The sequence below is a fragment of the Moschus berezovskii genome, chromosome 2 (assembly GCF_049115385.1).
Source record: "Moschus berezovskii isolate FMDL1 chromosome 2, NW_MosBer_1.0, whole genome shotgun sequence".
Classification (NCBI taxonomy): domain Eukaryota; kingdom Metazoa; phylum Chordata; class Mammalia; order Artiodactyla; family Moschidae; genus Moschus; species Moschus berezovskii.
Genome location: NC_142461.1, coordinates 135,650,734 through 135,677,293, shown reverse-complemented (window position 1 = coordinate 135,677,293; position 26,560 = coordinate 135,650,734). Strand labels below are relative to the sequence as shown.

Sequence of the window (26,560 nt, the reverse complement as noted above, 5' to 3'; positions counted from 1 at the left end):
AATTCTGTGGTAGTTTGAACATTCTTTGGCATTGCCCTTCTTTGGGATTGTAATGAAAACTGACCTCTTCCAGTCCTGTGGCCACTGTTGAGTTTTCCAAATGTGCTGGCATATTGAGTGCAGCACTTTCACAGCATCATCTTTTAGGATTCCATGGACTGCAGCACGCCAGGCTTCCCTGTCCTTCAGTATTTCCCAGAGTTTGCTGAAATTCAAGTCCATTGAGTCGGTGATGCCATCCAACCATCACATCCTCTGTCATTGCCTTTTCCTCCTGCCTTCAATCTTTCCCAACATCAGGCTCTTTCACCTGGTGGGACACAAATGCCAAATGTTTTCCCCCTAGTACCAGACACCTGTAAGGCAAATTCAAATCTCTGTGGCTTCCTCCTTTCTGGGATTTTCCCCCTTTGAAAATCTACCAAGGTATATGTTTGTGTACTTGTACCTTCACATGCTATATACATCAGTAGTAATTCTTTTACAAGAAAACTGTGATTTCATGTCGGCACCCAGTTTAAAACCCCTCAGGGGATTTCTGATGGCCCCAGACCAACTCAGGTCGCCTCTCCAGCACCTCTGTCCTGACCATGACACCAGCCACAGAGGTTCACATGTGCCTCCCTAAATGAGACGACATCAGCTGTCAGTCCTCCCTGTATCCCCATCTCCCTCACTCTACATGGATGACGCTCCTGGCTCCTCCAACTCGTTTGAGCACCACCTCCCTGCAGAGGCTTCTCCTGGCCACTGAAGCCCTCCTCCACCTCAGGTGCTCTTTGCTGTGTTCTCACAGCCACAAGGGCCCCTCCCCAGCCTCCACCTCTGCAACAGCTCTTGCTACACCAGCCTGCAGTGCCCAGTGAGCACCTGAAAAGCGGGAACTGTAAATCTTCAACCGTAAATCCAGCCCCAGAGTAGTTCAGAGAATTTCCAAAATGAACAAAGCCCCTGACATCCTTCCTGTTATGGTGAGTGCCTGCCAGATCCTGCCTGAGGCAGTTCCCCGAAGTTGGGACCTAGAAAAGGCCTAAATGCTCTCCTGAGAACCAAAAGAATCGGCTGCACCTGGACCTAGCTCCTCACTGGACAAGACATTCAGGTCAAGTTCTTCCTCCTGTCCAGGCCTGCTGCTTGTGTCAGATGATGGCGTGGAACTTCGAGCTCTAACCATCTACTCTTCCTAAACATAAGAACTGAATGACAGACCAGGGGGATTTAAACAAGAGAAGGAAAAGTTTATTGTGTTGACCTTATTTTCATTACAGTACCAGAAATTCATTCTCAGTTCATTTCAGGGCAGAGGACTCTGCAGACATTGAGCGCCCCAGTGCTTGCTCCAAAGCAAGGGGCAGCACCCGAACCTATGGTGCATTTCATAGAACATGATTACAATAAAATAGAAGAGTTACAAAGGGTTTTTTTTAAGTACATAGTTTCTTTAAAAATTCTAATATTTTACTTTGTTTTTCCATTTTTACCTTATTATTACCAAAAACAAGTGACTGGAAAACATGGTACTTGATATTCTTGTCTCAAATTGTTGACCTTAGGTTACTGTATTTTGCTATTTTCATTTTAAAGAGGAATTATACCCATTTCTCTCAGGAAATCTAAAAGCTGACAAGTAAGGTGATGCATAAATTACAGGTGGGATGAAGGCCCTGGTTCATACCCTAACTCATGTCCTACTTAAATCTGCCACATTTGGCCTCTGTGCTGTGAGGTAATTGGAAAGGGCTCAGGAGATGGCCTCACTTCTGGACTACCTCTGAAGCTGATTTCCTGATTTGTTTTTAAAAAACTGTCAGCACTCAGGACACCCTGATGGGGAGAGATCCTCCAGTCAGTGCACTGACTCATCACCACCCAAAAGAGTCATTTCTGCATTAGATTGAGAGATCAAAGCCCAAATAATGAAAGAGGAACTGGTATCCTCCAGATACTCTGAAATGGCAATGACAACCTGAGTTAATGATGTCTACATTTGGTGAACTCTGTCAGATTAAATATCTTTCCTTACTATATCAAGACTGAGAAAACAGGAATTTAAATTAAAAAGTTTATCCCACCAGACTAGACACTTAACAGCAATATTCAAGTTGATTAACCCACAAAAATGTCCCCATAAAATAAAATATTTAAAAAACTATTATAATTACACAATGGAAAATATATTTAAATAGCTTTGCACACAATACACCCTCCATTTTTTGTTACCAAGAGAAATATTCCATTACATAGCTTTACCAAAACTTGAATATTTCCATGAAATTTGATACTACAGTACTAACATCATTTTATTCAGAAAAACACACTAGATGTTCCCTTGGAACTCCTGCGTTGAATCATTTCTTTTAACCATTCATGACAATTGTAGGGGGGAAAAAACTGCTTTCAAGTACCTAAATTTAGTAATGAAGCAGGTGCGGGGGAAGAGGAATCGTACTTGTTGTGAGGGTGGTGCCTGGCCGGCTCCAGGTCAGTGTCAGTATGGCGTAACTCCAGCCAAAGGGAATGGATTTTCCTTCCTCCCAGTCTCTCCTAGAAACTGCACTACTGTCCCTAGCCATCAGAGACTCTGCAACCAGATAATCGTTGTTTATTCCATCAGAATCTTAAGAAGGTTCGTAATAACAAGTTGTGAGGTCAGCAGAGGAAATTAAGCTCCATTCTTGGAACTGCTTCTTAATGTTTATAAAACCTTTGCTCTCTCCAGAGAGCTGAATTCACAAAATACATGGGCTTACCAGATGCGTGTGCAATCTGAAATGCCATTGTGAGAGATTCAACACTTTATCAGTTGTATGGGAAACTAACACACCATCATTCTCAATGTGCTAGGTACAGAGGACAATTTTAAAACAAAACACAGGCATGTCCCCACGGCCCCAACAGCCGATTGTGTTACACGCATCTTGACCTCAATCAAATATCACTGTTCACAGAACATAAAAAGTCACACTGGTGCATTTCATTCTGACATATCACGTTATTTCATATCACTCTGGCACTGATTAAGACAAGTTTTCTATTATGGCATAATGAAAGAAAAAAATTCATTACATATACATGATGGTTACAAACAACACACTGTGAACAGTTTCCAGAAGCTTCAACTTTTCAGTGAAATCATCTTTCTTAGGAAAAAAAACCGACCAATCTTTTCAGTCACAATTTGCTTTCATAGAGTAGAAACAGCAAAGCTGACCAAGACCAAATTTTAGTGGCAGCATCATTTCCTAGGGTGCTAGAGATTCGTTTTGGAAGATCTTATGCCACATGAGCCAAGAATTCCTGGCATGAGGAGGAGGGTCTGAGGCCATCTCAGAAGCAGGCTGGGTCTTGCATATTTAGAGACTTAAATCCAGGGTGGAAAGGGGCAATGAGGATACAGAGTGCACAGAGAACAGATTTCACACTGCACCTTCCTCATACAGAATACACATGAGAGACCAGGCAGAAAGAGGCGGAAAGGTGCTCTGTCCATGTCCCAAGGGAACCAGCATTTAGAAAGCATATCCCAGTGACTTGATAGCTATTTCCTGCTCAACATCCCAGAAAATAAACGAAAAAAGCACAACTGCGCCCATGGTTTAGAGACACTAGTGGTGGCAGCGGCAGCTTCTCTGAAGGCTTAATTAAACCTCAGATGAAGCTGAGCAAATGTCTTTCATCCTCATTGATTCTATCCCTTTAACTGCTCCGACCAGTAGAGGAGCAGTGTTGGGAGGTGGTGGTGGGGGATAGATCACACTACCGCCTTTGTCAACAGCAACAACTCTAAGGGACCTTTTTAGTCTTGGATTGATTTATCTACAAGTCCCTCCTCCCCAGTTTTTACAAAAGCAAACTCAAAAGCTCCTTCAGACTTATAGACTCCTGAACTAATGCCTGCATGTGAATATGGAAAAAATTAATTACTTGATATTTGTCCTAAGACCCTGGAAGGAGGCACAGTCCATGGAGTGCTCTGCTGCTGTAGCCTGCAGCCTGGGCAGACGGGGAGCAGGACCTGCAATCTCACACAACTGGAAGACTCCTCTGGGCGCCTCCCAGCACGGTCCACCCAGCAGGAAAGGCTGCTGCGCAAAGGCTGTTCTGGGTTGCTAAAGACACAAAAAGCCATGACTCATGAGTACAACTTGCTTCAAGAAGCAACTCTATAGAGTCAGAACGGGGGGGAACACTGGCAACGTCTGCCGGCTTAAACTAAAAGAACTACAGAACAGTGTATAGAAAAACATGAATTACACAATCAAAATCTCTCCTGGTCTCAGATCTGGGAGTCTTTTGTAGAGAAAAAACAAAGCCAACTTCCCCTGGGTCTGAGAGACAAAAATTCTGCAGAGAAGCAGCGGGTAAATGATGTGGTGACCTTCCTGAGGGAGTTCTGAACCCCTCAAGGTGGATCACGAGAGGAGCGTACTATGGCTGTATCCAGTAAGGAAATAACAGACTTCTTTTAAGAAAGTGGGAAGAGAAAGCAAAGATTTTTGCAAATACAAAAATTGCTTACAAAACAATTACTTAAAAAGTTCACTGGGGCTGGGTGCAGAATAAGAATAACGTCTTCATTTCATATTAGTCACAATGGTTCTGACCATTTATAAAAGAGAAAGGCCAATTTCTGGTTTTCCTCATGACCCCTCCCCCAACATTCCAGAGCCCTCCTACTGCTATTTTCCCCTACCCTCACCCCAACCCACCCCCATCCTCTCCCCAATTAATTTGCCCCGAGCTTAGCCTGAAGACACATGATTGTTCATTGGGTTTCAATTTAACAATGAACCTGATGCTGGGGAAGGGCACGGGGCCCACTGATGCAAACCCGGAGAGGCTAGCATAGGTGCCGCCCCATCCACTATCCGCCCGGACGGGTGGCCCCGGCTGCAGAGGAAGCTCCACTGCTCCTCCCCGTGGACTGAGGTAAGGAGGGCACGGCGGCTCCGGCTAGTGGCCTCTTAAGACACTGCAGCACATGTGGGCTTGTTTCTCTTCCAGTTGCTTTTGCCATCTTCTCTTCTGGTGAGAGGCCTGCTCTTCATAGAGTCCCCCAAAGATCAGTTCCTTGTCTTCCTCTGAGGTTCGAATCTAGCAGAGAGCCTTAACTCCAGAGATCCAGAGCCACCAGCGTGCGGGAGTCAGGATGAACAGGGCGGCACTCCTGCCCAGTCGGTTCATCAGCAGTTGTATAGACAGATTGGAAAAAACTAGCATTTAATATAAAAAGTGTTTTTCAAATGGTGTAATTTCCTGTCCTCCTCTGGAGATCATAATTCCTCGTGTGTCTGAGGTCCTATGGAAAAGGAGAGCAAGTAGAGAGAAAATGGATCACTGTCAAGTTATAAAGCACAGCCTGGGCATTTTCTGCTATTGAAACCTATTATTTGTGCCCCACCTCCACTGTGTCTCTTTTTAAATTTTCAGGAGCTTTGGTTTAGTGTGTTTGTGTCATATTTTGAAAGCAAAAACACATTTTCATTTTCCACTGAAACTAACTGTATACCCTTACTCCCTCTAAATTGTTTTCACAAGTGCAATATTTACTTCTATTTAGTCAGGCTTCTTCTTTTTTCACTTAATAACACATACATTTTCCTCTGCAGCAGTGTAATTTACCATTTTATAGTCTTGGGTGTTTAAACTGCTTTCCAATGCCTTTTTTTTAAAAAAATAAATGATAGTAAAATAAATTTCTCCATGTAGATAACTTCTTTATTGTATTGAATTATTTCTTCCAAGGTAAATTCTCAAGAGAGGAATTGTTGAGGATACAAAATTTTAATGAATCCTGATGATTGATTTACTGCCTTTTAACAAGGATTTTTCTAATGCACACAGCTTCAATAGGATTCACCCAGAAGAGTTTCACCACCATCTTCCCCAACAAATGGCATAATCACCCAAAGTTAAAGTGTTAGTTGCTCAGTCATGTCCAACTCCTTGTGACCCTATAGTCTGCAGCCTGCCAGGTTCCTCGGTCCCTGGAATTCTCCAGGCAAGAACGGTGGAGTGGATAGCCATTCCCTTCTCCAGGCTGTCTTCCTGACCAGGGATCGAACCTGGGTCTCCTACACTGCAGGCAGATTCTTTACCATCTGAGCCAGCAGGGAACCCGGCATTACCGATATGTCTGTGCACTCTTTTCTATGCAGTAATAGTAATGCTAGAGTCCTTTAATTTGATTACTGTTTCTTCAAATTCACTTATTATTTGTGTTTTTATCTTATTTAAACAGTATGTCTACATTCTTTACCCATTTATTTATGAAAATCCTTAGGTTTTACTGATGAATTTAATTATTTTTATGGTGAATGTCCAACATTTTAGCTGTGATTTTAATATCATGGCATAGTCTTCGGGATGTTTAGGTGAATCACTCAAGATCCATTTCTATAATTGCTTTTTTAGAATTAGTTTTGAGCTGAATAAATTAAAATCCAGAGTGAAGCTTATTAAAGGTTTACATAAAGTCACTTTTTGTATTCTAACAATTTTTTAGACTGGCTACCACTCAAAATGTACACATAGTAGAGAAACCAGTGTATGTCGTGTATCACAAAACTCATAAACCTAAACAATAATAATCACAAGGCACTGTCTTCAAAAAAAGAAAGAAAACAAAAGAGGGGAAGGAGGGAGGAAGAGAGGAAGAAGGATGGGAGAAAGAGAAAGAAAAAAAGAAAGGCAGCACTTACATTAATAAATACTGTCTAAAAGCGCAACTGAATAAGCAAAGTGAAAAATACAGACTACCAGAGGTCACGATGGAAGACTGAATAACTGACTCTTCTTGTTCTTACAAGATTCTGTTTCTGCAACAGAAGTCAGACAGGCCAAGGAGTGCCTAGCTAAAGCCAAAGGTCTGTGCATACCTTCTCGGCTTGCCTCCTTTGCTGCCTCGTCTCTGAACAGTGCTCCCGCTTCCTTCTCCTCCTGAAAGCGGTGCTGCAGCTGTTTGATCTCCTGATCATAGTCCTGCCACTCTGGGACAATTCGAACAGCGGCCTCCAGCTTGGGCTCTTTGGTCATTGGATTATTACACTGTGAAAATCAAAATAACACATTTCAGCCGAGTTAAAGGAAGGGTATGTTATATAGCATTCAGAGGTGTTTCTATTCTTGGGTTATAGGTCCTAACTGGACAAAAAGAAGAATGATATGAGAAGCAATGTGGTAGGGGCTGTACAAAGCTTCTGCAAAGAAGTCATGGAGCGCTACTGGAAGGCAGAAAGAAAAAGTCCGTTTGGAAAAACTACAAGGCACAGAGTGATCTGGAAGACAAATGGTAACTTCATGGATTCTAAATAGTGAAAATAGCCCCATCAGACAAGAGAGGATTTGCCTTCCTGCTGAGGTTACTGTAAGAAGTCCTGCAACCCCTGAACTACACAATTACAGAGAAAGACCAAATTATCTAGCTATACATCAGACTGGACTGAATGCAGAAAAGAGCCACAGACAACTTACCAAATCAATTGTTTTTGCCCTTTTCTTAGAGGCATCATCACACCATGTTTCACACCAAAGCCATTCTTGAGGAAGTGATTTAATTGGCACCTGATGGATCATGTTATTGGGCAAATCCTATTCAGTAGAAAAGATAAAACACAATAATCTGAAGTTCTAGGGGAATAAACAACAAGGTCCTACTATAGAGCACAGGGAACTATATTCAATATCCTATTATAAAACATAATGGAAAAACATGAATAAGAACATATATTATATCTGAATCACTTTGCTGTATAGCAGAAATTAACACAACACTGTAAATCAACTATGTTTCAATAAAATACAAAACAGAATATTTAGAAATAAAGTGCTAGGGGAAATTTAAATAAATGAACAGCAAATTAGCTGCTCATTATATTTCACATGCCAATCACAAAATTTTAAAACAGATAGAGTCCTTAGCAAAAACTGTAAAGTTCCTACAGTATTTATTTATGGTCTTTTTAAAAGCCAAAGTTTAGATGATCCATAAAACACCTAGCCATAAGAAGCACCTGAAAAACTTTAGGCTAAAACTCACAAATAGTCTGCTTTCTCCTTGGAAAGAAAGGTATGAAAAACCTAGACAGCAAATTAAAAAGCAGAGACATTGCTTTGCTGACAAAGAACCATATACATAGTTAAAGCTATGGTTTTTCCAGTAGTCATGTATGGATGTGAGAGTTGGACCATAAGGCTGAGCATTGAAGAATTGATCCTTTCACACTGTGGTACTGTAAAAGACTCCTGAGAGTCCCTTGGACAGCAAGATCAAACCAGTCAATCCTAAAGGAAGTCAACCCGGATTATTCATTGGAAGGACTGATGCTGAAGCTGAAGCTCCAATACTTTGGCCACCTGATGCAAAGAGCCAACTCATTAGAAAAGAGCCTGATTCTGGGAAAGATTTAAAGGCAAAAAGAGAAGCGGATGGTAGCGAATTACATAGCACCAATGGACATGACTTGGAGCAAACTCCAGGAGACAGTGAAGGACAGGGAAACCTGGCATGCTGCAGTTGACGGGGTCACGGAGAGTTGGACATGACCTAGCAACTGAACAACAACAACAGACTTTCCTTCCGAGGGCACTTCTAAGAAAAACAGCACTGCCTTCTAAAGGCCAGTTAAGCACTGAATGTGGCTCTTGTGTGTCCAAGTTTTGCTCAAAGGAAGCTCTAAATCCACCTTGTCCCAAGTAGATGAAGCCCACATGTTTTCTAGCCAACGGTACTCTATGCACTGAAGCTTTTTTCTTAGGAAAACTTCTGAGTTTGTCACATTAATAATAAAATGTTCTATTGTCCAAAGACACAAACAACCAATATAATCCAATAATTTCACTTCTGGGTATATACACATAAGAATTGAAAGCAGGGGCTCAAACAGATACTTGCACACCAGTGTTCATAGAGACATTACTTACAATAGTCAAAAGATGGAAATAAGCCAAATGTCTATCAGCAGATGAATAGCCAAACAAAATGTAGTATATACATACAATCAAATATTACTTGATCTTAACAGTGGATAAATGGAGTTAATGAGTTCTAAGACAATAATACTCAAAATGTAGTATGTGGACTTGGAGCACAGAGTTTGCTCAGAATGCCAATTCTTAGGTCCAACCAAATACCTACTGAATCAGCCTGTGGAGGATGGGGGCCCAAAGATGAATGCTTTGGTAAGTTCTTCAGATGATTTTTTTTTATTATGCTAAAATTTGAGAAGAACTGTTCTAATATTTTTGCCCTGTCCAGTAGCTGGGTAAAACACTACTTAATATTAGCCTTTGCAAAGTCAGAAATGCATGCTGTTACCTCTAGGCTAATCATTAAAAAATTATTTAAAACTGTATGGCTTAATAGAGGGAAACAGAATTACTAAAAACTCTCGATCATTTGGAAAGAAACTGACTAAGGGAAAAAAATAAACACAGGACAAATGGTATAAGCAAGGGGACTGTGGAAAAGCCAGACTTGTTGGTGATTACATTTACTATCAACGGATTAATGTTCAAATTAAATGATGGTCACACCAAATGAAAAAACAAACCAACATAAGCTCTTTATAGGAAACAGAACTAAAACATAGGATTAAGAACTATTGAAAATAGAAGGTTAAAAAAATATACCATGCAACACTAACTAAAAGGAAAACCAGTGTAGCTATACTAATATTAGATGAAGCACACTTCAAGCCCCTGCCCAAAAAGCATCAATAGAAATAATAACAAGTTAATTTGTCAGAAATATATATGACTTCTAAGTTTTTAGGCAATGAACGATATAGTCTCTAAGTATATCAAGTAAAATTTGACAAAACTAAAGACAAGATTTCACATTATGGAAAGAGATTTTAACATAACTGTCTCAGTAACTAATAGAAAAACAGACAAAACACACATAATGTAACAGAAAAGAACAAAACCTGACTCTGTGTTGGATCTGTTTCTTTAACTTACACTTTCTGTTGCTTTTATTATCTCTAGAGGATGCTTTCTAAATCACTGAAAGGATGCTTTCTATAGTAATAAGCATACATAATGGCCTGCCTTGGGGAACCCTGTCCCTCTGCCTGAAAGTTAAACTCAAAGGGTTTTGTTCAGCTTCAGTTCAGTTCAGTTCAGTTAAGTCGCTCAGTCGTGTCCGACTCTTTGCGACCCTATGAATCACAGCACGCCAGGCCTCCGAGGGAAACATGTTGATCTTGTCCACCTGTGAATGGCTGCAGGAAAGAAGAAATTAACACATCCCCTCCCAGAGGCTGGCCAAACCAGGAGATATTTTGCAAGACTTCCAGCCCCTTCACTTCACTTCCTCACCTCCCTCTCTCTCTGTTTTATAAAAGAAACTAGCGTCCAGATCCCAGTAAGATAGTACTGCGGGACCCCTGTCCACCATCTTCTTGGACACCTAGCTTTCCAAATAAAGTTGCTATTCCTTGATTTAACACCTCATCTCTCGATTTATTGCCTTGTCATGCAGCAAGCAGACTGAGCTTGGACTCAGTAACAGTAACAACATTATCACTAAACCTCACCTAATGGACATACAAAGAAAAGCATCACATCTAACGTCCGCAGGATATGAAGCCAGATGAAACGTCTACCAAAACTGACCATATCTGTATCAAAAAGCAAAGCTCAACAAATTTTAAATGCCTAAAATCATAAAGAATACTTTCTCAGACTAGAGGAACTGGGCTAGAACCAACAAACAAAAATAAAAACCCAGAAAATCTCCATGTATACAGTGAAAGAAACAAGAGGGGAATTAAAACATCTATTAACGAAGGCAGTAATGTAGGAATTGAGAAACACAAAAGATATATAGAAAACAAGTAAGAAATTGGCAGATGTAAATCCCACCTCACTAATAATTACATTAAATACAAACAGATTAAACTCTCCAATTGAAAGCCACATGGGATGCCAGCTCACATCTAATCAATTCAATTAACAGTAAGTATTACTCAAAACTCAGAGCATCAGGAATCCTTGCACTGCTGATGGGAGTATAAATCAGAACTACTTTGGAAACTGTTTGGAATTATCTAATAAAGATCCACCAATCTGATGGTTCAGCAATTCAACTTGTAGTTGTATACACAACTGAAATACGTGTACATGTATTTGCATGGACATCAAATGTCTTGCATCAACCAAGACATGTGTAACTGATCACAGCAGCATTAGCCATGGAAGACAACAATGGAAAACAATCCACATTTACAATAAACAAAACACAGCACCATTTCATACAGCAACATGGATGAATTTCATTAACATAATGTTAAGCAAAAGAAATTAGACTCAAAAGAGTACACCTTGTATAATCCCACTGAGACAGGCAGGGGAAAAACCAGGCAAAACTACAGTGTTTAAGGATACATGTGTAAGTAGTTACTCAACACAGAAAAGCCATGGAATGATAACCACAAAAGTCAGGATGCTGTTGCAGAAGAGGATGGCTTTTGGGTTGCTGCTGCTGCTGCTGCTAAGTCACTTCAGTTGTGTCCGACTCTGTGCGACCCCATAGACAGGAGCCCACCAGGCTCCCCCGTCCCTGGGATTCTCCAAGCAAGAACACTGGAGTGGGCTGCCCTTTCCTTCTCCAATGCATGAAAGTGAAAAGTGAAAGTGAAGTCGCTCAGTCATGCCCGCCTCTTAGCAACCTCATGGACTGCAGCCTACCAGGCTCCTCTGTCCATGCTTTGGGTTGCTAAGAATGTTGAATTTCCTAAACTGGGTGGCAGTACATGGGTGTGTGCTGTGTGGTACTTCATTGGTGCATATGAATATGTATTTATATTTTGTCTTGTACACTCTTATTTATGGGTGCTAAATATCATAATAAAGGTTTAAAAATGTTTAAAGCAGACTTAAGCAAAACAAAGTATGTGAAACTATGTACCTAAAGCACAAACTATAATCTCACCTCTAAAAAATGTTTAGCATTAATAAATAGTGATTCAGCTAAACTTCTTAAAAAAACACCATGGTTTTTTATATAGAAAAAAGAGAAATAACAATACTATATCCTGTGCTGTGATAGTTTGTTCCTAAAGAAGAGAAACAAACTGACCCTAGCAGGCAGAGAAACGAATTTATCAGCTTAGCTGGGCACAAAATGAGAAGACATGGCAGCACCATCCTTCCATCTCCCTCCCCAAACCGACATCAGGCCTATCATATTTTTTACCACTATGTCCTCTCTTAAGGGCAAATAAAAATCACACATACACACACACACACACACACACAATAAAGACAAATTCCTTTCCACGAAGAAACAAAACACTATCCCAACAGAGAGAAATGAGAAGCAAATACTATTTCATTTTCCGACACAACATTGTACACCCATCACCAAAACTGTTAACCAAAAACAGTGCCCACTTACTTGATCAAGATTTGAAAGGCTGTTCGGATCCTGACTCAGACCTTGGTACTGTCCCCTGAGTCTGTCACCAGCAGCTATTTTCCTAAACTTCTTCAGATCCACGACATACAGTGCACTGGATAGAGAAAATGCATTTGTTATAACCATGGATTATGGCAGAAAAAGTAACCCCACTGATTAATGGAACAGATCACTAGGCTAACATTCTGGTTTCTCGTGGAAAAGGTAAGCTGAGGCTTTACAGTAGAGCTCACAGTCACTACGTACCACTTCAAAGATGGCTAAGGAAGTGATTACAAAACCCATATTCTGGTACCACAAGCTCATTTTGTCACTGTTCCAAAGGAAATAATCTCTGACAAAAGAAGGTTGCTAGCAAATGTCATGGAGAAGGCAATGGCAAGCCACTCCAGTGCTCTTGCCTAGAAAATCCCATGGATGGAGGAGCCTGGCAGGCTGCAGTCCGTGGGGTCGCTAAGGGTCGGACACGACTGAGCGACTTCACTTTCACTTTTCACTTTCACGCATTGGAGAAGGAAATGGCACCCCACTCCAGTGTTCTTGCCTGGAGAATCCCAGCGACGGGGGAGCCTGGTAGGCTTCCGTCTATGGGGTCACACAGAGTCGGACATGACTGAAGTGACTTAGCAGCAGCAGCAGTAGCAAATGTCAGCAGGTTTGATAATAAAAACTATAGTAATTGATAATCATTAGTCAAAGATATCCTGATGATATCTTAAATGTTACAGAGGAAAAAAACAACCAAGTGTTATAGTTCCTTCAGACCAAGGGCATACAGTACAATACTTAAATCACCAACACCCCAATATTAATCTCTATATATGTTGTTTCCCACAGGTTTCCCTACTCTCCAAATCACACTTTTCCCAGAGAAGATAATATACAGAAACAACAGATGTACAACAAATACATACACTGTTTAACCTAGGAGTTTTAGGAATTTATTCTATAGGTATATTTGAAATATACAAAATTCTGTGTTTAACTGGTGGCTCAGTGGTAAAGAACCCGCCTGCCAATGCAGGAGATGAGCGTTCGATCCCTGGATTGGGAAGATCTACCAGAGAAGGAAATGGCAACCCACTCCAGTATTCCTGGCTGGGAAATCCCGTGGATAGAGGAGCAGGCTACAGTCCATGGGGTCTTAAGAGTCAGACACAACTTAGTGACTAAACAACAACAACAAATAACGTTGCATGTCGTAGCAAGACCACAATGATACATATACTGGAATAATATGTTGATACAAAAAGGAAAAAGGTCTCTCTCTACATGTTGATGTAAGGCATACTAGACACATCAAGTTAAAAAAGCAAAGCACAAAACTGTAAATGAGGTAGGATATATTTTGTGTAAAAAAAAAAGTCATAGTTTTTTACCTAAGAATTTAAAAACTCTAGAAGGAGACGCAGTAAGTAGACAGAATGGGGCAGCTCTTCACCATATATTTTTTATAGTTCTTATTTTTGAACCACATTAACATATTACCTACTCACAATTTTAAATATGCAAAATAAATTTTAAGGAAATGAAAATCAAACCATAACATTCTCAGTACCTGATATGGTACTTTCGCCCAGCTAAGTGACTGGCCCAGTACCCTGACTTCCAGAACCTGTAGCCATCCATCTCCCTGCGGCTGTCACAGAAAGGAGTGTAACCATACGGAGCACCATCCAAACTGAAATCTCTCAGCTCTTTCAAATCTGTTCGTACAATCTGAGGAAGAAAGGATCACAGTCACTTGTTTAACACCCATGCAGACAGCAGCTCCCTAAAAATACTGAGGGCAGCTCAGGGACCGATCAATGGCACAGGCAGCAAACCCAGTTCAGGCCTGGCTGCTTCTTCATTAGGCTGACTGCCCTCACTAGCATGTCAGATGACTAGCCTAGTGCTTAGGACACAGTCCTCTAAGTATTTAAAGAAAAGCAGGACATCGTGCTGCCTCTCTGTGGCTCAGTTTCTGGCTCTACACTGGACCTCTCACAGGCTTGTTGGGAGGGTCACATGAACTCGTGTATGGACAGATGGAGAACGATGCCTGGTACACAGTAAGTGCTCAGCAAGGGTGAAATGTGATTGCAGGACTAGGAAAGCGGGCTTCAGCTTGGGCCACTTGTGATATAAGTGGGCCAGGTGGGGCAGAATTCCCAAGAGTTGGATGATTTTTTTCCAAATGACTTCTGCACACATTACATCACTGCCACTCAGATGAGGAACTCGGGTTTTAGATAGTTCAGGATAAGGGTAAAAGCTATAGGGCAGAAGTATATTTACACTTTGTGAGTGTGTATGCTCTAAAATTTGTGTGTTCCTTTTAATTCAGTCAGCTGTCTTCCTGATAGCAGGGAGACCATCTCAAGAGTTCCATATGGTCAAGGCCAGGCACCAACCCCTCTCTTACCCACGTCAATAACTCCTAGTTTTCAGGCAAATGACTGGAGATGACAGCAAGCAGTGTTATGTTAAGCCGGCAAATTTTTCAATTTTAGTTTGTATATTAAATGAGTTAAATTTAAGATACAAAACTACATAAATGATGCAATCACAACTACATAAAAGAGGCACAGGAGAAAAGATGAAAGGAGATACACTGAACGCAAATTTTAAAAGTGGTCACATCTGGTGATACCTTTCCATATATTCTTTTTTGTTTCTTTTTAATTGAAGGATACTTGCTTTATAGTACTGCATTGGTTTCTACCAAACATCAACATAAATCAGCCACAGATTTACCCATGTCCCCTCCCACTTGAACTTCCCTCCCACCTCCCTTCCCATCCCAACCCTGTAGGTTATTATCGAGCCCCAGTATGAGTTCCCTGAGTCATACAGCAAATTCCCACTGGCTGTCTATTTTACACATGGTAATGTATGTTTCCATGTTACTTTCTCCATACCTCCCACCCTCTCCTTCTTCCCCCTGCCCAGCCAAGTTCATAAGTCTGTTCTCAATGTCTGTGTCGCCACTGCTGTTCTGCAAATAGATTCATATATTCTAAATAATGTAAAATAAGTGCATATTTTTCCACAATTGGAAAGATAAAATCATTTAAAAAGGAAAAGGAAGTCTAATGACTTTAATTTGCACTGCTGAAACCCAGCCTTTGAGAGCTCACCTGATCCGCATCCACAAACAGGAACTTGTCAACAACCAGTGGGAACAGCACATCCAGGAAGAGGATCTTGTAACCCCAGATGATGCGCTGCTTCTCAGTCTGCTGGTGAAGCCACCGGGGCCACTTGTACTGAACAAGCTCATACTGAAAATTGTATTTGTCTGCCATATAAGGTATAAACTCCTATTTGAAGACACAGGGAACAACAATCATTTACTTTGATTAAGAAAAACAAGTCAGTCAACAAACCACAATTATGGCACAAGTACAACACATTTACTGTATCAGCAGTCTAATGAAGAAATGTGACCCTGACTAACTTGTGACTACGTAAAGAATACACATAAACTTTTTGTCAAATCTCCGTTTTTATGATTTCTAATCACACATGAGATGACCAGAAATCTTTAAGTGAAGGCTTTATATATAACTAATTTATGTGTGTGTGTGCTTAAGGGAAATGGACTGTGTCTAAACTTGATTTCAGTAAAACATTTTTTTGAGCTTGATTTTAAGCCTTTCTCACCACTAGGTCTAATCCAGGGAATGACATGGCAAACCCAAATACTCTGAACAAGTTTGTTGCCATCAAGTCTTTCAGATTCTAAATATAAGTACCCTAGGGGACCAGAAGTGAATTATTTATCTAGGAGAGATATTATTGAATATATTAAAAGTTGCTTAATAAATTCTACAGAACAACAAAGAAAAAGATGCAAATAAATCAATTTGGATGACAAATACTGATAAAAACAAAGCAGAAAACTTTCTAAATTTTCCATGTGTGTTTTTGCTTCGCACAGATGATACGTTACTTCCATAGATCACTGGGCACAGTTGTTCAAAACAGAACAAACCATCCTTCTCATTGGAACCAGTACTGTGCTTTCTCATTAAATGAGGACATTCATGCTTGAAGAGAAATGTTACTTCATCAAAACAGAAGAAACAGACTCTCCTCTTATGTTATCCAAGCTTCAACCAAGTCGTAATTCTGTGTTTGGTTTTGTAACAACAATTCCCCCCAAACAGACAGGGGAAAGAACAATAAACATATAATTATGCAGGTGAATTACAGTAACCTAATAAAAGGAAAAATTTTTAAATACACAGATAAAGTAGAAGTAGTAAACAGTATTTTGCACTGTATATACCTCCTTAATAAGAATGTTTCCCTTTTCAAAGCCTACGGAACAAACCTTAAATGTGGGGGACAAATAATTCTTCAGGAACCAGAATTTCACAGGAGTCTTGGTATTCTTCAGCACTGATAGCATCATTATGCTGTCAAACAAAAGCAAACAACAATAACAATCATTCAAAATCTTTTAATCTCAACAAAACCAAGTGAAGTCAATCACTAGACTCAATATTCTTTATGGCAGAGCTAACTAAAGGCTCAGTTAGGCAAAGAGAGACCCTAAGTAGTGGGAAATGGAGACGTGCAGTTATTCATTTCATAGAGTCATCACTGGATGAGAAAGAAGAAATAAAAATAAACCAGACTGATAAAGGCATGTGTTCTAATTACGTTACACCTTAAAATAAACTCCTTTATGAACTGACACATTAATTATGGTACAAATGAATCACGGAGGTTGTGTTTAATGATGACATATTACACAGAGCCTCAGCAGCTCTGTGTAATAGCACTGCCTCTCCCAGCCTACATCGGGGAGCCCAGCCAGGGAGGAGAGTAAGCAGAGAGAAGGGGATGGCAAATGACCACAGCTTCAGGATTCCCTACTTGGAAAACATCAGAAACAAATTTTGAGTCAAGGAATTTATTTAAATTCAGTGGTTGTTAACATCTGACATTATAATTCTAGGTCAGATATTATTTCTTGGGAATATGACAGCTAAACATGAGTAAAATGACATCTTATTTGTAGTGGAAAATTAAAAGTAAAAAAGAACCTTGGCATTAGGAAAGTCACTGTCAGGCAAAGGTGCATACTCATAGCCAAGCCCTCCTGACCACAAGGCGCCCCTGAGGGCTTTCCCCCTGGTGACTGCTGCATTCACCAGCCAAGCCTGTGCCTTCACTCTGGCTATGTGACTTCAGCCGAGTCCCGCTACCCTCCAAGTCTCAGCCTGCCTATAAAACATGATTAAGATCCCTCCCGCTCTAAAATCCTACAAATCAGGAGGCAGGTCCATGGCCCTATTCCACCTCTGTTCTCTATCCTCAGGCAATGCTTGGTGGACAATGAAAAACCACTCTTCATTATGTGTACACAGTAGTTTTAAAGGTTTATAACCTTATAATAGCTATACAGATTCATTTACTGTATACTATATATTCCATTTCATGAGGTTGGCCAAATCAAAACATGTGTTAAGTATATATAATCATCTATACACAATCCTCAGAGTGCCTCAAATACAAAGAAGCACAATGGGCAGAATCCCATAACACATGTACTCCCTAAAGAACAACATGACAAATTCATGCATATATACTGAAATAACCAAACATGACTAACCGAAGAAATCTTTCATAGAGATGACCAGATGCAACAGAGAAAATATTAATTATGTCATCTTTGTCTTGTTTCACTTCCTCGGTCTTCTGTCCTCCTGTAAAGCCCCTATAATAAAGAAGGTAAAAACAAGAAAACCTGAAATGCTGACACAGACACGTTGCCCTTTAAGGGGAGGGGAAGGAGATGTGCCTCCCCCCAGGACAAAGACAGGGAGGTTGCCAAGAGGGCCGTGTGGAGCTTCAGGAGAAGACGGGGCTAGTCCACTAGAATGCAAACAAACAGTGGAAAATTAACTGAGCAATTACCACTCAACGCTCCGAAGAGCAGAAAAGCCAACAGGAGTTAGGAAGCCAGGCACAGAAGGAACTCCACTATGAGGGGACACTAACCTCCTTCAGTAACTCAGTGTGGGAAACATTCATCTACTCTACACAAAGTGGATGCAAAGAGCAGAATCTGAAAAGCCCAGACAGGATTACTATATTCAAAAGAAGGGAGGGATGGCATTTATATCTGTTTTTCCTTAAAAACATCACTTCTTTCTGATGCCAATTTACCATTTGAAGGAGTCCCAAAATCCAGATTCATTCTCATTAGTCCCATCGCTCAGCAAGTCCTCATTCACCATGTCTGCCTTCTTCTGAACCTGCAATCAGTCACATGTGATGAATCTCACTCTGCCTACTGGGTTGAGGAGGCACTGAACTGATCTGCATGGGATGCTCACTGAATACTGCCACCACTAGAGAGTGAATTCTCCTGCGAGCAGATATAACAGACTCTGAGTTCAGACACATTCAACAGAACATGAACGCTGATTTCTGTTGAATGAGTCCAGACACATTCAACAGTCCATACCACATTAAAATCTTAATGAGGAGATACCAACCTCTTTTAACTAGACTGTAACTATCTCTAGTTTGAAAATCGGGCAGAGAACCTTACAGTTCAAGTAAAGACAGAAATGCATTCACCAAGCTAACTCTAATTCGAGGCAAAGAGTACAGTGCACACATGCTCCAGCTGCCAGGAAGGAGTCATCTCACGTGACAGGCTTGTTTTAGGACTGACTAGAACAAAGAGGGGTTAAAACTTCTCGAAAGCGTAGGGATCATTTTTCTGCTCAACCATGTGTGGCCTGCTTTAGATTTTAGAGTATAATGACTGTCTCATACTATCTTTTATTTGAATATAATGAACTAGGTATTTCAAAGTTCTAAGAACAGAAAGCAAAAGTGAGAAGAAATTAAAGAAGGCTACCACCATTTATTATTGTTGCTGAAATTCTTATTGGCATTCTTCCCAGTTTTCAGAAAATAATGTGAACTGTGACTGTACAAACAAAGCAGTATCTATGAAAACATTTCATGTAAAATGAGACTTGCACTGCTCAATGAGATAACCCAAAAGGCGCAACCCCTCAGCTGAAAAAAGCCACAAACTTGTATTTACAAAATATACTTTGCATTTCAAGCCGCATTTCTATAAGGCTATAGTAAAATCCCAAAGGTGAATTATTCTTAGGTGGGTTTCTTTCCTTTCTCTTTAGCTTTACTGAGATACAACTGACAAGTAACATTGCATAAATTTAAAGTGCAGGACATGATGACCTGGTACAGGTGAAATGATTGGGCTTCCCTAGTGGCTCAGTTGGTAAACAATCTGCCTGCAATGCTGGAGACTCAGGTTTGATCCCAGGCCAGGAAGATCCCCTGGAGGAAATGGCAACCCACTACAGTACTCTTGCCTGGAGAATTCCATGGACAGAGGAGTGGGACAGGATGCAATCCATGGAATCACAAGAGTAGGACACAACTGTGCGACTAACTTCTTCATCATAATAACAGCACTTTTTCTGGAGTTAACATCCCATCACCTCATATAGTTTGGGGCTGGTTTAAAGATACATATTTTTATATAACAGCTACTAAAGACCAAGTTACTGCTGCTTTTATCAACTATTACAGAGTGGCTGCCTTAATATACCAAACTCACCTTCACTTTAATAATTTTGCTCTTGAAGTTGTTGAGGACAACAACAACTTCATCAGCATCAGGTGGAGAATCTGTACCGTCGTGACTTAGAAAAGAAAAAAGGAAGGCAGGTATCACAAATCATAATTCTCAAGTTGCAGTAAATGGACTTACATCAACCTGCTATATTTCTCCACCATCTTTCATCATAAAGTTTTTTCTGAACAAATTATTTTCTCACAACCTGCAGAAAACCTTTTTAAGCAACACAGAGGCACTTGTCAAAATCTCTGCCCTTACATGTTGAATATGCCAGCTGGTCACAGCCCAAACTTTCTTCTTGAGTCCCTCATTGAAGGACCTGCCATATACCAAGAGGCTCCCGGTGCTGGCAAGGATATGATGGAAAACCACTCCAATATTCTTGCCTAGGAAATTCCAAGGATGCAGGGACCTGGCAGGCTACAGTCCACTGGGTCGCAGAGTCGGACATGACTGAGTGCGTATGCACGCATTACTTTACGCATAGCAAGACACAGCTCTACTTCAGAGTTTTGTAAAGGCTTCGACTCTGTCCTTCCTGGAGGCACACAGTCAAGTCCAGGCCATGTACTCAATCTAGCGTCCATACTCTGCAGGAAGAACTAAAACAAGGTCTGTTTGCAAGAGACAGAGCAGAGAAAATTTAAAGAGAGTATATTTCCTTCCTAATCAACGATAATGTCTAAAATTTCCAGTCACCAATTTTTAAGATGCTAACTATATAAAGCCATGATAAAATATGAATTCACTGAATTCACTGTCATCCAACAGAGAGCAGAGTTCATGGGCAAAGGAGAGATTCTGATAGGGAGCCTGGAACATATCAGAGCCCAGGAAGCACAGAAGGAAGAGAGCCCTCAACTGCTAGGTGCAGAAGAGGCCCACACACCCTAGAGGGAAGAGTGGCTAGGAAAAGGGCATACAGATGGGACAGGGTTTAGAAAGACAACAGACAAACTCTTAATGACAGTACTAAAATTCTTTAAAACCATATTTGGGGAAAACATTTATTGGAGAAAACCCTACTATGTACAATGAAGATATAATTATAACACAAAAATCTTCTATTTTCTTGGTAAGAAATATGCAGAAATTCACATTGCTTTCATGTATGTCAGATAAGATTCTATAAAGCTAAGATGAGGACACAACACGATGTTGCTTTCAAATAACTAACGGAAATCATTCCCAAAATGAACTGGCATGAAATCTTCTCACATAGCTTAAGACTAATTTAAATTGTGTTAAACAGAATTTAGACCACTCCTTTTTAGAAGGCAGTATAACTTTTTTAAACTAACAGTCACTTGTAGCAAACCTTAAAGCAAAAAAGCAGGCTATTGATGAAACATGCTGGGAGTACTTCCATAGTTTCTCAGACCTAGAAAGACAAGCGCTCACACCAAGGTTCTAAGACCAAAGCCTACATGTCTGGTCAATCTGCAACCCACTCAGAGTAGAGAAATATACGACCCGGGGTTGAAAAGTCTGAACTGCCCTTCATCTCTTTTCTCCTTCCTGAAAATGACTCGCTTTCTCACCTGCCTATGGTTTTCATCACAGCTGACAGAACGATCTGGTTCTGGGATAGTTAGCACAAAAGAATGACTGAAGCCAAACTTGATCACATATATTGTTAGTATTTATACTGCTCACTATTCAATTATACCCCAACAATTCTTCCACATTTCATTTTCTGGAAAAGCACATACAATTACAAAGTAAATTCTAATTGCCTAACCGCCAGTGTACTATTCAATTCAAGCTGATTCATACTGCAGAATGTTCTGAAAAAATACACCTGTATCATTTAATCCTACCTGTAGATTCTGTAAATATCTTCAGAACGTCCCTTTCTTAATCTGAGAATCCAAGCTCCTGGGTTGGCTTTTAACTGAAAATAGCCCTAGGACCAGAAGACAAGACAAATTTTAGTTCTCTTGGAAACATCAAAATGCTGTTTATGAGGGACAGCTATTTCTTTTTTGAAATGTCAGTCAACTTTATTCTAAACAAGATACTTACACCAATGTAATTCTTAAAACCCACATATCAGAAACACTAGCAAAATACAGGCCTGTCAAGCCAAGAAGCCTGTCCTTTCGCTGCACTTCAGTGAAAAAGCAGTATGCAATGTGTGAATATACTTCAAATTTCCAAAAAATAAAAAAAAGAAAAAGGCTATTGACTCACAAGCAACACATTTTCAGGAGCCAATCTGCTTAGAGCAAAATATTCTAGCATGTTTTCTTTTAAGATGCCATGTGATTCCAATCTACAAGTTTAACTAAACTGATGATTTTTATATTGACCAAATTCAGTCCATCCTGAACTTTAATCTCACTCATGTTCAGAATGCTAACTGCTCCATCATAAACTGTAGGGCCCAAATTAATGTGACTCAGTATCACCACCTGATGAACTGTTATTTACCAGATTAGCCATAACAATGGTATCCACAATGACTGGCTTGGCTGAAGTTCCTAATGTAAACTGCAGTCCCCGGGGGGGCTGGCCGGTAGTGATGTCATAGCAGTGACCCTCTAGTAACAGGTACTCCAGCTCATACTCAGCAGCCACGATGCTGTCCACCTGCAAGATCAAAATTAAATCACCACCTGAAGACCACTCAGCAATAAAAAGAAACAATCTAGTGATACATACAACAACACAGATGAATCTCAAATGCACTATCCAAAGTGAACGAAATCAGACATAAAGGGCTATATATCATATAATCATATTCATAAAAAATTCAAGAAAAGGTAAAACTATAGTGATGAAAAGAAGATCAGCTGCCGCCTGTGGCCTGCAAAGGGGTATGAGAGAACTTTTTGGAGAGATGGAAATGCTCTGGTATCTTGATTGTGCTGGTACTTAACAAGCATACACAATTTTAGAAACTCAGGTGGGTTGGAAGGAGAGGCAGGAAAAGGGACACAGAAAAACAGTAAGGAGGTTATTCCAAAATTACAGAGGAGAGGGTAAGATGTTAATCTAGGAAAGTAATATTGGGGGAAAAAATCACATAAAATAAAATTTCTGAAAGAATGAATATATTTAAAAGCAAATAATGGAGAAGATAGGTAAGATACTCCTATAAGGATTAACTTATATGAGAAAAGGAAACAAGGAGAAATATCAGAAAAACATCTGACAAAAATGCAAATTCATCTTGGCCGTTAGAAGACAGCTGAAAATACTGCAAATACCCAAGATATATTTAATGGTTCCACAGTGGCATAAAACCAACTACCTAAATTATTGCTAATTCCTTGCAGAAAATATGGTATAATTACAAAATCTTAGGGCAGCTTAGCTTTAGCTATTCAGTTCAGTTACTCAGTCGTGTCCGACTCTTTGTGACCCCACGAATCACAGCACGCCAGGTCTCCCTGTCCATCACCAACTCCCGGAGTTCACTCAAACTCATGTGCATCGAGTCGGTGATGCCATCCAGCCATCTCATTCTCTGTCGTCCCCTTCTCCTCCTGCCCCCAATCCCTCCCAGCATCAGAGTCTTTTCCAGTGAGTCAACTCGTCGCATGAGGTGGCCAAAGTATTGGAGTTTCAGCTTTAGCATCAGTCCTTCCAATGAACACCCAGGTTTGATCTCCTTTAGAATGGACTGGTTGGATCTCCTTGCAGTCCAGCTATTAGGTTGGCACAAAAATAATTGCAATTTTGCATTGCTGAAATTTGTTGCTTCATATTAGAATATATTCTAAATAAATGTGGTTACATTATACATTATTTTAATGCACATTTCTCACCTTATTTTTTTGCTAATGACTTATTACTTCCTGTTTATTTTATATTTATTTCACATTAGGGAAATGATGTTAGACAAAAAGCAAATTCAAGCAATTTTATTATTTGAGTTCAAAATGGGTTGTAAAGCAGTGGAGACAACTCACAACATCAACAACGCATTTGGCCCAGGAACTGCTAACGAACGTACAGTTCAGTGGTGGTTCAAGAAGTTGTACAAAGGAGACAAGAGACTTGAAGATGAGGAGCCTAGTGGCCAACCATTGGAAGTTGACAAAGACCAACTGAGAGGCACCATAGAAGCTGATCCTCTTACAGACAATGAGAAGTTGTCAAAGAACTCAATGTCGACTATTCTACGGTCATTCAGCATTTGAAGAAAATCGGAAAGGTGAAAAAGCTTGATAAATGGTTACCTCATAACTGCAAATCAAAAAACATTGTTTTGAAGTGTCATCTTCTCTCACTCTACAGAACAACAACAAACCATTTATCGATCGGATTGTGGCATGCAACAAAAAGTGGATTGTATATGACAACTGGCGATGACTAGCTCAGTGACTGGACTGAGAAGAAGCTCCAAAGTACTTCCCATGGCCAAACTTTCCCATGGCCAGAAAAGGTCATGATTACTGTTTGGTGTGCTACTGGGCTGATCCATGACAGCTTTCTAAATCATGGCAAAAACAATATATCTGAGAAGTATGCTCAGCAAATCAATGAGATACCCTGAAAACTGGTGTGGATGTGACTGGTGATAGAAGCAAGGTCCGATGCTGTAAAGAGCAACATTGCATAGTACCTGGAATGTTAGATCCATGACTCAAGGTAAATGGGAAGTGGTCAAACAGGAGATGGCAAGAGTGAACACTGACATTCTAGGAATCAGCGAACTAAGATGGACTGGAATGGGTGAATTTAACTCACATGACCATTATATCTACTACTGTGGGCAGCAATCCCTTAGAAGAAATGGAGTAGCCATCATAGTCAACAAAAGAGTCAGAAATGGATGCAATCTCAAAAACGACAGAATGATCTGTTTCTTTCCAAGGCAAACCATTCAATATCACGGTAATCCAAGTCTATGCCCCAACAAGCAACACTGAAGAAGCTCAAGTTGAACGGTTCTATGAAGACCTACAAGACCTTTTAGAACTAACACCCAAAAAAGATGTCCTTTTCATTATATGGGACTAGAATCCAAAAGTAGGAAGTCAAGAAACATCTGGAGAAACAAGCAAATCTGGCCGTGGAGTACAGAATAAAGCAGGGCAAAGGCTAATTGAGTTTTGCCAAGAGAACGCACTGGTCATAAAAAACACCCTCTTCCAACAACACAAGAGAAGACTCTACACATGTACATCACCAGATGGTCAACACAAAATCAGATTGATTATATTCTTTGCAGCAAAAGATGGAAAAGCTCTATAGAGTCAGCAAAAAAAAAGACTGGGAGCTGACTGTGGCTCAGATCATGAACTCCTTATTGCCAAATTCAGACTTAAACTGAAGACAGTGGGGAAAACCACTAGACCATTCAGGTAGGACCTAAATCAAATCCCTTATTATACAGTGGAAGTGAGAAATAGATTTAAGGGACTAGATCTGAGAGAGTGCCTGATGAACTATGGATGGAGGTTCGTGACATTGTAGAGGAGACAGGGATCAAGACCATCCCCAAGAAGAAGAAATGCAGAAAAGCAAAATGGCTGTCTAAGGAGGCCTTACAAATAGCTGAGAAAAGAAGAGAAGTGAAAAGCAAAGGAGAAAATGAATTATATACCCATCTGAAGGCAGAGTTCCAAAGAATAGCAAGGAGAGAAAAGAAAACCTTCCTCAGCGATCAGTGTAAAGACATAGAGGAAAACAATAGAATGGGAAAACTAGAGATCTCTTCAAGAAAATTAGAGACATCAAGGGAACATTTCATGCAAAGATGGGCTCAATAAAGGACAGAAATGGTAGGGACCTAACAGAAGCAGAAGATGAGGTGGCACAAATACACAGAAGAACTGTACAAAAAAGATCTTCATGACCCAGATAATCACGATGGTGTGATCATTCACCTAGAGCTAGACATCCTGGAATGTGAAGTCAAGTGGGCCTTAGGAAGCATCACTACAAACAAAGTTAGTGGAGGTGATGGAATTCCAGTTGAGCCATTTCAAATCCTAAAAGACGATGCTGTGAAAGTGCTGCACTCAATATGTCAGCAAATTTGGGAAACTCAGCAGTGGTCACAGGACTGGAAAAGGTCAGTCTTCATTCCAATCCCAAAGAAAGGCAATGCCAAAGAATTTCCAAACTACTGTACAACTGCACTCATCTCACACGCTAGTAAAAGTAATGCTCAAAATTCTCCAAGCCAGGCTTCAGCAATATATGAACCGTGAAATTCCAGATGTTCAAGCTGGTTTAGAAAAGGCAGAGGTACCAGAGATCAGATTGCCAACATCTGCTTGTCATCAAAAAAGCAAGAAAGTTCCAGAAAAACATCTATTTCTGCTTGATTGACTATGCCAAAGCCTTTGACTGTGTGGATCACAGTAAACTGTGGAAAATTCTGAAAAAGATGGGAATACCAGACTACCTGACCTGCCTCTTGAAAAACCTGCAGATCAGGAAGCAACAGTTAGAACTGGACATGGAACAACAGACTGGTTCCAAATAGGAAAAGGAATACGTCAAGTTGGTATATTGTCACCCTGCTTATTTAACTTACATGCAGAGTACATCATGAG

The 26,560-nt window shown here is 40.3% G+C and overlaps 1 protein-coding gene across 2 annotated transcripts in view; it reads right to left on the bottom strand.

Moving 5' to 3' along the window:
* Window positions 1-1,214: 1,214 nt before the first annotated feature.
* UGGT1 (UDP-glucose glycoprotein glucosyltransferase 1) overlaps window positions 1,215-26,560 on the bottom strand; it is a 114,625-nt gene continuing 89,279 nt past the window's right edge. For both annotated transcript variants that reach the window (XM_088831064.1, XM_088831067.1), the window contains 12 exons: window positions 22,479-22,637; window positions 21,866-21,951; window positions 20,025-20,109; window positions 18,587-18,675; window positions 18,030-18,134; window positions 16,743-16,827; window positions 15,544-15,726; window positions 13,980-14,140; window positions 12,401-12,515; window positions 7,474-7,590; window positions 6,879-7,047; window positions 1,215-5,299 (listed from right to left, as the gene is read on the bottom strand). In XM_088831064.1, the coding sequence (XP_088687190.1) occupies window positions 5,274-5,299; window positions 6,879-7,047; window positions 7,474-7,590; window positions 12,401-12,515; window positions 13,980-14,140; window positions 15,544-15,726; window positions 16,743-16,827; window positions 18,030-18,134; window positions 18,587-18,675; window positions 20,025-20,109; window positions 21,866-21,951; window positions 22,479-22,637 (1,380 nt within the window). In that variant the 3' untranslated portion in view covers window positions 1,215-5,273. The remainder of the gene's footprint in view (window positions 5,300-6,878; window positions 7,048-7,473; window positions 7,591-12,400; window positions 12,516-13,979; window positions 14,141-15,543; window positions 15,727-16,742; window positions 16,828-18,029; window positions 18,135-18,586; window positions 18,676-20,024; window positions 20,110-21,865; window positions 21,952-22,478; window positions 22,638-26,560) is intronic.